Source organism: Plecotus auritus, assembly GCF_963455305.1.
Source record: "Plecotus auritus genome assembly, chromosome: 6".
Lineage (NCBI taxonomy): Eukaryota > Metazoa > Chordata > Mammalia > Chiroptera > Vespertilionidae > Plecotus > Plecotus auritus.
In genome coordinates this window covers 119,159,843-119,174,009 of record NC_137773.1, presented here as the reverse complement: position 1 = coordinate 119,174,009, position 14,167 = coordinate 119,159,843, and the positions used below count along the sequence as shown (strand labels likewise).

The 14,167-nt window shown below is 47.9% G+C and overlaps 1 protein-coding gene across 4 annotated transcripts in view; it reads right to left on the bottom strand.

Moving 5' to 3' along the window:
- FOXP1 (forkhead box P1) overlaps positions 1–14,167 on the bottom strand; it is a 560,454-nt gene that overhangs the window by 68,980 nt on the left and 477,307 nt on the right. For all 4 annotated transcript variants that reach the window (XM_080676551.1, XM_080676553.1, XM_080676554.1 and 1 more), the window contains one exon: positions 8,068–8,272. In XM_080676551.1, coding sequence (XP_080532677.1) covers positions 8,068–8,272 — 205 coding nt within the window. The remainder of the gene's footprint in view (positions 1–8,067; positions 8,273–14,167) is intronic.

Genomic DNA, 14,167 nt, shown 5'->3' with positions numbered 1-14,167 from the left:
AAACCCTATCATCCGAGACTGTCTTCCCTACACAGCGAGAAAATGGGGTTCAAATATGGTGTGGGGACAGCTGGCCCGCTACACATGGCAGAGCCCATGGTCGAGATTCCTTTAAGAGAAACAAAATGAACTGACTCTCCAGAGCAATGATGCCATTTATTGAAAATTATTTATTACTTAAACACAAGAAAGAAAAAAGCTGTAGCGTCTAGTGACGATATGTTATGCCAAAAAGTACACCACAGCTCTCAGAGAATAATAACCGACTCATCTTCTTTTAATCACCACACAAGATACACCCTCAAGAAAATCCATGCACCGGTCCCTCGGGCGAGGCCACTTCAGTCCTCGCTGGGCCTCTGGCACGGCTGCAGAGCCTTTCCTCCCGCCGAGACCCAGGAGCCATGGCTGTCAGCAGCAGGGCACACGCATCCCAGCTTGTCAAAGCCTTACAGTCGCCAACCCCCCCCGCAGCACCCTGTGTACAAATTGCTCGTTAGCTCCCAGGTGCTCCTTCTGACATAAGCAAGAACATTCTCAAAAATATATCTGTATTGCTTTCAGAGAGGGAGAGAGAGAGAAACATCAATGATGAGAGAGAATCATGGGTCAGCTGTCTCCTGCACGCTCCCTGCTGGGGATTGAACCGGAAACCCTGGGCAAGCAGGAACATTTCTGCCCTCAACAGGCTATTTCCCAAGCAAACAGATGCGGGTGATGCTACCAAGTGTCACTCTGGAGCAGAAAGAGGTGCCTGCATTTTAGGCCCCTGCAACTGGCCATCCGCCCTTCTCTTTCTGGTCCCTAGGACAGCTGACAGGACATGCCCAGCCTGCCCCCTGCGCGCCCCGGGCAGAAAGATGAGACAGAACACGCAGCAGAGAACCTTGGGGCTTCGCCAAACGCCCCTCAAGGCTGAGCAGACCGGTCTGGCCCCAGGCGACCACCTGATGCTTGTGGCCTGGTCCTGATCCCTGAGCTCTAAGGACTAAAGACTGTAACCCAATAGTCTGGGTGGAGCAGCCCCCAGGGAACCACCAGACTATAGCTGTCATTGCAAGGACTTGAGGGACGGGGAGACCTCAGTGCCAGTCCCTGACTGGTTTCCAGCTAGTTGTGTGGCTTCTGGGCCCCACAATCCCATTTGTACAAAAAGGACAGTAAGTAGCCCATAGGATTATTATGAGGATTAAATGGGAAAAAGAGCATCAAGGCTGATGTCAATCAATATATATATTTTATTGATTTCAGAGAGGAAAGGAGAGGGAGAGAGAGAGAAACATCAATGATGAGAGGGAATCATTGATTGGCTGCTTCTTACACACCCCATACTGGGGATTAAGCCCGCAACCTGGGTATTTGCCCTTGACAGGAACCGAACCCGACACCCTTCAGTCCACAGGCTGACACTCTGTCCACTGAGCCACACCAACCAGGGCAAGGCTTTTATTTATAGGGCCCCACAGAGCAGTAGCTCAGTAAATGGTGGCTGCCTCCACCACCCTGCATGCTGGCTCCTCTCCCTCCAACAACGCTCTCTCTGCTCTGCTGGTTCATACAAGAATGGGAAGCATTAGATTTTCAAAATTTTTCCGAAAAACTCTTACTTCCCAACGTTGCCCAAACCAAGGGGACCTGATGAACACGCCACGCCCTGGGGCTGAGTGCAGTACAGACCCTGACTGCGCAGCGCTGAGCGGCCTGGCCTCTGCATTGCTAACAGGCTGCCAGGTGATGCCCAATTTGCTGCAGCTGCTGAAACTGAGCAGCAAGCATCTTGGGCAGGTCCGACAAACACACGTTCCACGCCTCATCTCAGACCATGAGACCCACATCTTCCTGGAGGAATGTCCAACCAGCACTATGGGAGTGCCATCAGGGAATCTGAGAAACGTGGTCTTGTTAGTTAAGGTCAGAAGTTGGCAAATTTCTTTTCAGTAAATGGCCAGAAAGTAAAATATTTTCATTTTTGTGGGCCACTTAGTTTCTGCAACAACTTCTCAAGGCAGCCACTCTAACGTGAAAGCAGCCACAGATGATGCATAAATAAATGAGCATCACTGTGTTCCAATAAAACTTTATTTACAAAATGAGCCAACGGCCAGGCTTGGCTGGTAGGCCATAATTTGCTGACCTCTGTTACAGATCAATCGCCTCAACACATATTTGCAGGAAGCAGCAGCAACAATTTTGAAGACAATTCGGGACAATTTGACTGCAGGTTCTCCAAAATGCTGTAATGGGAAAGGAAGATTGGTGGTAGCCAGTGTGTGCTCAAGTACTTCAAATCGAAAGAAATACAAGACCAATCATCTGATTTTCAAAACCGAAACCAAGAAAAGGTGCAACGAGGAAGAGCTACTCAGAATGATGAGAGGCTAGAGCAGGGGTGGGCAAACTTTTTGACTTGAGGGCCACAATGGGTTCTTAATCTGGACCGGAGGGCCGGAACAAAAGCATGGATGGAGTGTTTGTGTGAACTAATATAAATTCAAAGTAAAGGAGCGGAGGGGAGAGCAAGAGAACCCTCCGCTCTTTCGGCTCTGCGGGCCGGATAGAACAGCCGAACGGGCCGGATCCAGCCCGCGGGCCGTAGTTTGCCCACGACTGGGCTAGAGCCTACGGATCAATTATCTGGCTCAAAAGGCCCTAAACAGGAATATATACAACAGTGAAAGGCTTATGAAACTAGAACAGTTCTGAAACCAAGCTTCTAGAATTTTAGAAAATAAACCAAAAGCACCAATATTTATTCATCAACATAGATTTTAGTTTAAAAAATTAGAAAGAAAGCACCAGGCTGTCCACATTTCAGAGTCCCTTGCCTTTTGAAAATAGTGAGGCCCCGCAGACACAAATGTTATTGTTACACAGTCAGATACATGGCAACATGGCAAGAGGCCACCAACACAGACCAGAGACTGTGTATCAGTGAAACTGTCTGAGGGTGCACTAGCCAAGCCCAGGCTTCAGGGCTACGTGAAAGAGCTGCCAGCGGGGCAGCGCAGGAAGCACACGCAAGTGCGATGCACGCGTTGCACCAACAGAGGAGAATGATGACGGAGGAAGAGGCGTGGTGAGTGGACAGAGGCAGGTGACCCCGGGAGGGGGCCGACCTGGTCACCTGACTCTGAGAACAGCTGAGAGCTGCAACCAAGGCAGAGGCCGGACAACGGAGATCTCCCGAAGGCTGAAGAAGCCTCTTCCCGATGCTTCGGGAAGGCTTGGAGCAAATCCTGAGCAGAGCTAGGACTCCCTCTGAGAAGCACGCGCCTTACAGAACAGCCGCTGACGGTGGGTCAGCTGAGAGCAAAAACCTGGGGAGGACCACCACACAAGGAGCATTTCCAATGTGGCCCACAGGGGTCAGCGGGAATGGAGCCAAGACCCACGATGTATCCACCAGGAAACATGGGATTTACCAGGCGGAAAGGAAGTGGGGATGCTTTTAAGGGAGAGAGGCTTGTTGTGCACTTGCCTGTGTGCAAGTCTTGCACGGGGTCATTTTTGTTTTCTTACGTGCTGCTTCAGATGTAAATAATTTCTAGGCCTTCAAGAAAGGCCTAGAAAATATCTATATCCAAGTTAAGAGGAAATTGCTCTTTTCCTTAAAATGTGCTGATATGCACACAGTAGCTTAATTGAATTAATTTTAAATTAAATTTAAAATTTCTTTTAGGAATATTGACTTTAGTTCATCACAAGTAGTCATGTGATGCTTAAGGACAGGAATGCACTCTGAGAAACGGGTCATTAGGGGATGCTGTTGTCATGTGAACACACGGAGTGCACCCACACAAGCTGGGACGGCCTTGCCCGCCGCGCGCCCAGCCACACGTGCAGCCTATTGCTCCTGGGCTGCAAGCCTGTGCAGCATGTAACTACACAACCACACGAGAGGGTTCCAGTGCAAGAGGAGACGGTGCAATCCAAACACGTGTGCACACGAGATGGACGGGCTGCTGCCTGAGTAACACGCGCTGTTTTACACGACGAAAATGGCAGCAGTGAGCACAGAAACCGCGACAGTCATGTCAGCAAGTGCCGCGTGCTGTGCAGGGCTGCGGGCTGCACTTTTACAGGACTGGCATGCAGCGGGTTTGTCTGCACCAGCAGCACCACGACACGAGTCACGCACTGCGCGCTGACATTAAGATACGCTTGGCAACAGAAACTCTTCAGCTCCATTATCATTTTATGGGGCCTCCGTCCAACATGCAGCCCAGCGTTGACTGACCCAGCATTGAGTGCATGACTGCATTCACTTCTAAGCTGAACGAAACTTCAAGTGCTGCTTTATAAACTGGGAGAGAGACTTGAATTTGGAGACTGAATATGCCACTAATCAGTCTGTGACCCTAGACCAGTTCTTTAATCTCTATGACTCAATTTCCTCATCTGTGAAATGGAGATGATAATCCCTAAACTTCCCAGCAGTCACGTGGCTACAATGAGCCATCACTCAGCCCACGCCTGTGCAGAGGAAGACTGATTAAGTGTGAGCTCCCTTCCCTTCCCCAGTGCACCATAACATAATGTGATATTTAGAATTTTAATTCAGGCAATTACTTAAGTAGTAATTGCTATTTGTATTTACATAGTTGCTTTGATCCAAGAAGCTCCAAGGGCTTTACTAAATTTAGCATTTTCATAAATGTTTCATTTGCATGCTGTGGATTTTATTTACCCACACCAAAACTTGGAATTTCCTAAAGCAAGATAGTCAGACGAGTAAAGAAAACAAGGTAATAGTGTCATGTTTACAGGGACCCTAGGTCTGAGTTTTCTCATCTACCTCAGAAGCTTGGCCTCCCTGGTCCTGGGGAATGACATGGCGGTCGGAGTCAGGAAGGTGCCTTTTCCTCTGCCAGCTCCTTCAGCTTCTGCCCACCCCCACTTCTCAGGCACTGGGGACGCAGGCGGGGTCACTGCCCCGATGAATGTATACATCATCAGCACAGCAAACGGGATTCAATTGTGGGGAGAAAGTCCTGAATTTCGAAAGTGCTGATGCCGACTGTCCCTGATGCACAGGGACAGGATGTTAGGAAGCCTGGACCGTGGGGTTGGTACTGCCCCCAAAGGACAGGGGCCACTCATCCCGGCGCAGGGCGAGGAGGGTGCCCTGCACAGCAGGGAAGTGGGCTTACCAGCCACCTTCACCAAAGCACGCTTCTCCCTGCTCCACACTCAAGGGTTTACCCTGAATGATTTAATTACAATTTTCCTGCGTAAGACAAATTAAAGAGGAGAGTGGGAGTGGCGTGCCAGTGCGTGACTTATCTCCGTAGCAGCCTGCAGCTCACCGAGGCCCAGAGCTGCTGTGCTGCGAGCAGGAGGCCAGGGTGCACAGCCAGGGCTGAAGAAGGGGCTGCACCGACTGCGTCCAAAACAAACACCCCACGACACTGCCTTTTCCAACAAACCTTCCCAAAGAGCACACCCACTCCTGCTTGTTCCGATCCTTCAGGAACGCGGGCAGTGCGAGCCCAGGCAGGACACTCATGGCGGCGAGGACTGAGGATGAGACCCTTCTCCCAGTGACTCCTGACAAGCAGCAGCTCTGGGTGGCAGCGAGAACCTGTTGTTATGGTGATCGCTTTCTGACTATATCGTTTTCTGACTTGAACAGGACAGCACACACATGATTTAGAAATTAACCTTAACCAGGTAAGACCCTATCACATTCTTATAAGTACCTATCTATACATGATAGTTGAATTTTTAATGATCAGTTCTGCAAGGTTATAACTCTGAATTATCTTCAACCTAAGGTGCTCATTTGTCTTATTTGCTACAGTCAGTTAAAATGTGCTAATTAGAATTTGTTTTAATCCAGCCACATCTAGGAATCTACAGAAATCTAAATCGAGAGGAGCAGTGACAGGTAATGTCACAGCTGCTTCATCCCTGCACATGCAACTCGAACACTCAACCTGCTTTTACCCCCGATTAAGGCTGTGAGGCCCAGATCTTTTCTGATCTGTATTCTAATTCTGACATGTAGTATACCAAGGATTACGCTCAAGTCTTGTGCAGACAAACAAGGACCATAAAAAAAAGTCAAACAAACTTATTCTGGAGTTGGACTGTCTGTTAGATCCATTTCCTTTCAAATGCGCTCTAAAACATGAAAAGGGTTCTCCTCCCACTTGCTTCCTGCTCACCTGTCACCTGAGTGTGGACACACAGCCTTCTGGAATGAAGCTGAGCACACTGCACCCAAGCAAGAAGAGTTTGTGTCACAGGGAACCTGTGCAGGCCCCACAGTGGCCGACAAGACTGTGCAAACACCCCCAGGGCCTTGGTGGGCATTTTTGGAGCAGGGCCCCCTGCTCTGCGGTAAAGGGGCCATGCAGCTGCCTGGCGGCGATGGGGCAGCAACCCCAGGACACCAATGCACACGCAGCAAGGGGACACCTAGAGCCTTCTCCCCAAAGCCACCTCAGGGTAGTGTTTTTTAAAAGAACAGAGACATTATAAAAAACGATAAAGCAAGAGCCACGTCTGGCTTCCAGACTCTCCAATCTTTCATAATTCGGAACAGCAGAGGCCTCCTTTGGGCACTGGTTCCAAGATGATTCTGACTGCACCACCCCATTCTTCAAATATTCTAACCCAGTCGGCATAAAGTATCGTTCGGTCCCTCTCTGCCTTCCGCAGAGACTCCAAATGATCTTAAATGTGAGCTGAAAGGTCTGGTTAAAGCATACCTAAATCTCATTTGGGGAACGTCTCATGGGTGTTACACTTGAATGTGATACACACACACACACACACACACACACACACACACACACACGTATTTAGATAATATTGTCTGTGATTAGTAAATTCTAAATGGATAAAATGTTGCTGGTATAAAGATACAAACCTAATTAAGGCAGTGGGCTTCCTGATGTTTGATATTTCAAGAAATAAATTATATTTGTAATTGCTTAAGTGAAAAGATAATTTTAAAACTTTCACTGAGTCACTTCTATTAAAAACAAAATATAAATTTTTTTTTTCTCATGGTAATGACACTATCACATTTTACTTCTAAGGTTCCCTCTGTCTGTGGAAGCTTTTCATTATGTAATATATAGGAAATGGTTTAAAAATAGTAAACTAAAAAAAACCTTCTCGTTTTAAGAGTATTATCTGCATTGACACATTCTTCTCCTGAAAAGCATCAACAGTGGCGTCAGTGCTTCTGGGCGCTAAGACACAATGCTCACAGGGGTGTCTCCCACCACCTTAGCTTCATAGCCCAAAGGGGCTCAGGGCCAGTCAAAGCTTCCCAATGGAACGACAAGGACTCCAGGGGTGGGCAAACTTTTTGACTCGAGGGCCACAATGGGTTCTTAAACTGGACCGGAGGGCCGGAACAAAAGCATGGATGGAGTGTTTGTGTGAACTAATACAAATTCAAAGTAAAGGAGCGGAGGGGAGAGCAAGAGAACCGGATAGAACAGCCGGATCCGGCCGCGGGCCGTAGTTTGCCCAAGGCTGGACTAGACCCTGGCAGTGCACTCTGGCCACCAGAAGGTGTGCTGTGGATCCCTGCATGCAGACGTGGCCTCTGCCCCCAGCCTCGAACCTTCAGAGGGGTTCACTCTAAGAAGGCCAGGTGCTGGGGGCACACCGTAATGAACAGATGGGCACCCTGCCTTCAAGGAGGGCAGTGTGGAGCAGCGTTAAGTTCCATGCTTCTCAACCATGACTCCACATTGCCCATGGCGGACACTGCTGTTCCCTCAGAAGGGTTTGGAAAGGCAACCCGCTTGCACGGTGAGCGCTGGGCAGGGAGAAGAAGCCTGGAAGTCCTAAATCCAGCCCATCCAAGGAGCATCCACGGCCTCGGGCTGGGTTGCAGTTTAGGTTGGAGCCACAGCAGTGCTCACGCCATGTTGGAAAGGTGGGAACTCTTAGGTGCTCACACCCAACAGTATTAATTACATCCTTAAGTGATCATACGCACATGCAAGTCCCACGGAGCCCATGAGGGGTCGTGGAGACATGGTGAGGCACCCTCACCCCCATGTTACAGATAGTGCTGGACACATCTCAGTGGCTCGTTCCTACCTTTCCCTCTTGGGGGTGTGGACTGAGAGCTGTCCATTGGTAGAGGCATGTGGGTTCATGATGAGGGAGGTCTTGGCAGGGGCGGAGGAGACGCAGGTGGCCGTGGTCAGATCCACGCTGCTGTGGCTGCTGCCCGTGGTCTCCTCGGCAGGGTGCGCACTCGTCACCTCTTTCCAGAGCTGCTGCAGTTCTGCTGGAATCATGCCTGAAACAAACAAATTGGATAATTAAATCAATTAACAGCCAATTCCGTCCTCTTCAAACAGTAATTAAATCAAAGAGTCAGTAAACAAAGCCTAGTGTCAGGGGGCTCTGGGGCTGCAGTTCCTTCCCTCCCACGGAAAGCCAATGATGCCGTGACAGCCTCTCCTCCCGGGAGCGCAGGTGAGGTGCCCGCGGCTGCAGCCCATAGTAAGTCTCCATCCCCGGGGCGGTTTCCAGATTTTTGGAGGAAAAAAGTGGATAGATGTTATATATTTTTAGACACAAAGAAGGACTCAAAATAAATGTGTTCAACAATACTATTATGACAACATGAACCAAAAAATGAATAATTTTTGTGCTTAAGTCTTAAATGATGACAAATAGCTTTGTTATTAAATATAGTTTTTATTAATCACTTTTAGACATAAATTATGAATTCATATCATCTTCCTGAAATGCTTTTCAACTTTTAACAGTCAAATTGATTATACTATGATTATTTCATTAACACACCTATCTTCCTCATTAATTTTGGTTTCTCGTACCACATGCTTAATTGATGGATGTGTCTACTGAAAAACTGTATAACTTTTCATACAAGTAACACTATTATTACTGTCATTTCTTAGATCAGCACTAATGAACCATTGCAGAATAAAATGAAAATGTAAAGTTGGAGTAATAAAGTTCTCTTGTTTTCTAAAGGGGTCAAAGTGGACATGGGTCTTAAGGAGTGTCAACCCATATTTTAAATCCCCAAGAAGATATACAGTGAGTATGCTCGTCTCACTCCTGTGGCCTCGCAGCCTTAATTCTGCTGGCATGCGTCTCTTCAGCCCGGGATTTCCAAATCCAACCCCATGTACCGCTAGTGCACAGGAGAACCAAGCAAATGACAACCACAGGCTCAGCTTGCTGTGCGAGGACCCCAAGAGAAGGCATGCGCCCTGGACCTCGCTAGGCAATCCCGCTACAATTGGGCTGGGTTCCTGGTTTCAGTCAACTGAGAAAGCTGGTCATTTTCTGACTACACAGCAGCAAGTGAAACAGGCGTGTTTCTTACCAAGTCTAAGGTACTGAATTTTAAAAGAAGGCTGTGTGCATTATATTCATTTGAAACACATAATAAAAAATGCCAAGGTCTAAATTTAATTTATTTTTGTCATTTAGAATACAATGGATAGATAATCATCTCAACGTGATCAGCCAAACATCTTTACTTTGCTAAACTGTTAAAGATTTTAATTATGCCGGCATTGGAGAGCACCGTCTAATGAGGCGCAGGGCTCCAGAGAACCCGAGTGGCTAAGAACTGTGAAATGAGTCTGATAGGATTTTTTTATGTTCACCGTGGATCGTTTGCATATCAAAGAGGAGTGAATTATTGCACAGCAGACCAATAACCTTCTCCGCCTTTCTGAGAGGAGTGGTAACAAAAACAGTTGATCTCTCCCAAAGGTTCCCCACAAAAAATGTTCAAATATTTAAGGATTTGCAATTAATATGTACTATAATGGAAGCTGCAAATGATACATTAAGTGGTCAGATATTCTTAGAACGCATCCTCAACAGCCAGGTCGGTTTTCTTCTTCCTTCATAAAAATCAAATGCCAATTATATTTTGATGGATTTTGTCCCAAATGAGCATTTAGTTATTAGGCATATTCAATTACTACTTGTCCCTTGAAATTAAACCTCAGAGGCAAATTAAACAAAGGGAAAGGTCACTACAGAATCCCGTGGCCAGTTCTGCTGCATCTGGGTGATGATTTTCAAATGCCCTGTGAAGTGACCTGTGGGCTGTGTATGGCTCACAGGCCTGCACTGACGCTGCACACCAACAAGCCTCTGTGAGCGCCGCGGCCCGCGGACCACTGCTTACCCAACTGAAACAACAGTGAGCAGGCTTGTCTGTTGGAGATAACATATTGATACAAAGCCACGCAAGTCAACACCTATTTTTATTTTCCAGGGAGTAAATACACTTGAAAAGCACAAACCGCCTATTTTTCCATTCAAACTAACTGATTTCCGGGTCAGCTGCCTGGGAAGTGGAAAGCCTGGAGGATCGCAAGTCTAACAACTGTGTAAACACTTTTCGCTCTGAAATAAAAGAGCAGAACTTTGAAGCCACTTAAAAAATAAAAGGAATTAAGCCTATTAAAAATTACATAAAACTAACAGTAAGCTGTGTATCTAGCAAATAAAGCCCAGCAGATGTCCTGTTACACCTAAGAGAACATTCCCGTTACTCTACTCCCTTTCATTCCAATGGGCTAGCCCAGTGGTCGGCAAACTGCGGCTCGCGAGCCACATGTGGCTCTTTGGCCCCTTGAGTGTGGCTCTTCCACAAAAATACCACGTGCTGGCACGCACGTACAGTGCGATTGAAACTTCGTGGCCCATGCGCAGAAGTCGGTTTTCGGCTCTCAAAAGAAATTTCAATCATTGTACTGTTGATATTTGGCTCTGTTGACTAATAAGTTTGCCAACCACTGGGCTAGCCAATCAGTTTCATCGCCCACAGGGAGAGATGGTAAATAAAACAATAAACTCATGGACTTCTGGGTCAAATTTCAATATGATAATTACATTTAAGAATATTCATTAGATTTAGAAGGAAGCAGTCAAATCAGTGTCCTCCATCAGTGCTACACCTTGACAGTACTGTTAAACTTGGGTTCCATGAATAGAGTACTGTCTACCAAGATCTCATGATAGAATGAAGACAGATAAAAAGAAGACTAGTCACTCATCAGACTAAATGGATATCAAATTTCCAGAAAGCAAGCATTCCTTCCAAAACGTTAGACAGGAATAATTGTACTGAGTTAATAAACAAATCCATTAACAGGCACATAATTGAGCAATAAAGTTTCTCCTATTGATAGTGTACACTTAAAAATTTAAAAATCAGAATAAAATTGAAAGTATATTTCAATATGGACGTACTGGTCCTGGCAAGGATCAAATAATTAAAGAGACCAAGGAGCAAAACAGATACACTGATTATGTAAAACAGAGAGAAGGCCCTATAGTAACCTTACAAACAACAAAAATATGCCTCCATTTCATAACCTTCAGGGAAAAAAGGCCTTTAAAATATTACCCTCTCTCTCCATTCCTATACCTTGATATTTACATACACATTTTAGGTAACTTAGCCAAGGCCACGAGCGAGGATATAAAAGAATCTTCATGTTTGTATCATGAAGTGGGCATTTCCAGTTATTTTAACACATACCCCTTTCCCTTGCTGGCTTTCTTTTTCCAGGATAACTGGCCCCTTCATTATAAAAGGAAATGCAGGCACAGGTTTAAAAAATGTATGTTGTGGGGACAGTTGACAGATTACCGTTCATGGAACTCAATTTTACAGCCCAGGACTGGCTCATAGACACCAGAGCTGACCAACCTTTCTGTCCTTCACACCCATCCCAGGTGACCTGCTCCAGCAGAAAGTTGATTTAAGCCTCAACGATATCAGTTTTAAGCCATTATCTCTTTGATAAAGAAAAAATTGTATTGTCTTCCAACACGACTGAATTCTCAAGCCCTTTCGGGCAAGGGGGCAGGGGAGACAAAACCAACTTCCCGATTCCCCCAAAGATGGCCGTGATGCTGTGGCTCACTTCCCACAGGCACCAACTCCAGAAATATTTATATTTATGCATGTGCCCCTTGGACATGCGTAAAGGCACCCTTTATATTTTAAATACGCATCTTCCTAATGCCGCGGGGATTCATGGTCATGGCACACTGCTGGGCATATCAATCAGTGCCGGGCCGGTGAATTACCGACAGTGCCTCAGATATGTTACCGCAGCGCTTACACTGCACGCATCACCACATTCATTCCTTTCCCATTACACAGGAGCTTGTCTTGTCACTGCCCAATTGCCCTCTTTTGGACAGCTTAACTGATGTGCCACAACAATGAACCTCAGTGAGCAACTGAACAGCAGAGGAGCAGAGGGGAAGATGAGCGGCTGCGCCCAAGTCCAGTGGGTGTGGCACAGCAGCCTGTAACAGTTTCCAACAATACACCCAAAGGTGTAATTCATGCACGTTGTAACATTTTGCAAGTTCAAAAATGCGTTAGCCAATATGCCCTTTGTTTTCCCCTGGTATTGCTCAGTTACCAAATCTCCTAATTTGACAGCAATGGAGATGTGAGTAGTCATGGCAGAAAGGGGAGGAGAGGCGAGAGGAGTCGGAGGAAAAGCCCTGGCCGTCACAGTAAAAACACCCCCACAAAAAAACAAAGCAAGCCCCAGATGGGACAGAAATTGGGTGTGGCTGACTCCAGAGAGAAGATTCAAATGTAGACATGCCTCACTTCACCTGACAGCAAAGGTTCCTACCAAAGGGCCAGGCCCGCTGCCTGGATGACGGAGGTTCCCCACTCCAACCCCCTTCAGAGGCAGCTGAATCGGAGGCACTGAAGGCTTTAGCTACCAGCCTTTTCGGCACGTGTACCTGCATCCAAATGGGGTAGATTGAGGGCCCAGAGGAGACAGGGCAGCCCCAGCACAGAGCATGCCTGCTTTCCTCCTCTGACCACACAGCAGAGGTGCACTCACTTCACAGGTGCACCCACACCGCACAGGTGCACTCAGGCGACACAGGTGCACCCACACCGCACAGGTGCACTCACCACACAGGTGCACTTAGGCCACACAGGTGCACTCATGCCACACAGGTGCACCCACACCACAGGTGCACCCACACAGCACAGGTGCACTCAGGCGACACAGGTGCACCCACACTGCACAGGTGCACTCACCACACAGGTGCACTCACACCGCACAGATGCACTCACCACACAGGTGCACTTAGGCCACACAGGTGCACTCATGCCACACAGGTGCACTCATGCCACACAGGTGCACCCACACAACAGGTGCACCCACACCGCACAGGTGCACCCATACCGCACAGGTGCACCCACACCACAGGTGCACCCACACCACAGGTGCACTCACACCACACAGCTGCACCCACCCCGCACAGGTGCACCCACACCACAGGTGCACCCACACCACAGGTGCACCGACCCCGCACAGGTGCACCCACACTGCACAGGTGCACTCACCACACAGGTGCACTCACACCGCACAGATGTACTCACCACACAGGTACACTCAGGCCACACAGGTGCACTCATGCCACACAGGTGCACCCACACAACAGGTGCACCCACACCGCACAGGTGCACCCATACCGCACAGGTGCACCCACACCACAGGTGCACCCACACCACAGGTGCACTCACACCACACAGCTGCACCCACCCCGCACAGGTGCACCCACACCACAGGTGCACCCACACCACAGGTGCACCGACCCCGCACAGGTGCACCCACCCCGCACAGGTGCACCCACTGCACAGGTGCACCCAGGCCGCACAGGTGCACCCACGTCGCACAGGTGCACCCAGGCCGCACAGGTGCACCCACGTCGCACAGGTGCACTCACCACACAGGTGCACTCACGCCACACAGGTGCACCCACGCCGCACAGGTGTACTCATGCCACGCAGGTGCACTCCCACCACACAGGTGCACTCAAGCCACACAGGTGCACCCACACCGCACCGGTGAAAGAGCTGCTTACACCAGGAGTGTTCTAAACACAGCAGAGTGCTAGCTGCTGATGCCCGACACCCAGTGGAATAACATGTCAATGGCTTCTCAAAAGAAACATTTTAAATCTATAAAATCTTGTTATTTTTTAAAGAACCTCAGTTTTTGAAGAAGAGCTGTAGATATACATGCTACCTGATCAGATGAGTGAACTAACCTGCTCAAAAATTAACAGTCAGATGAAGGTAAGAAAGAAAGAAAAGAGAGCAAAACCAAAAAAAAACCTGTCGTTTTTATAATCACACAAAAAT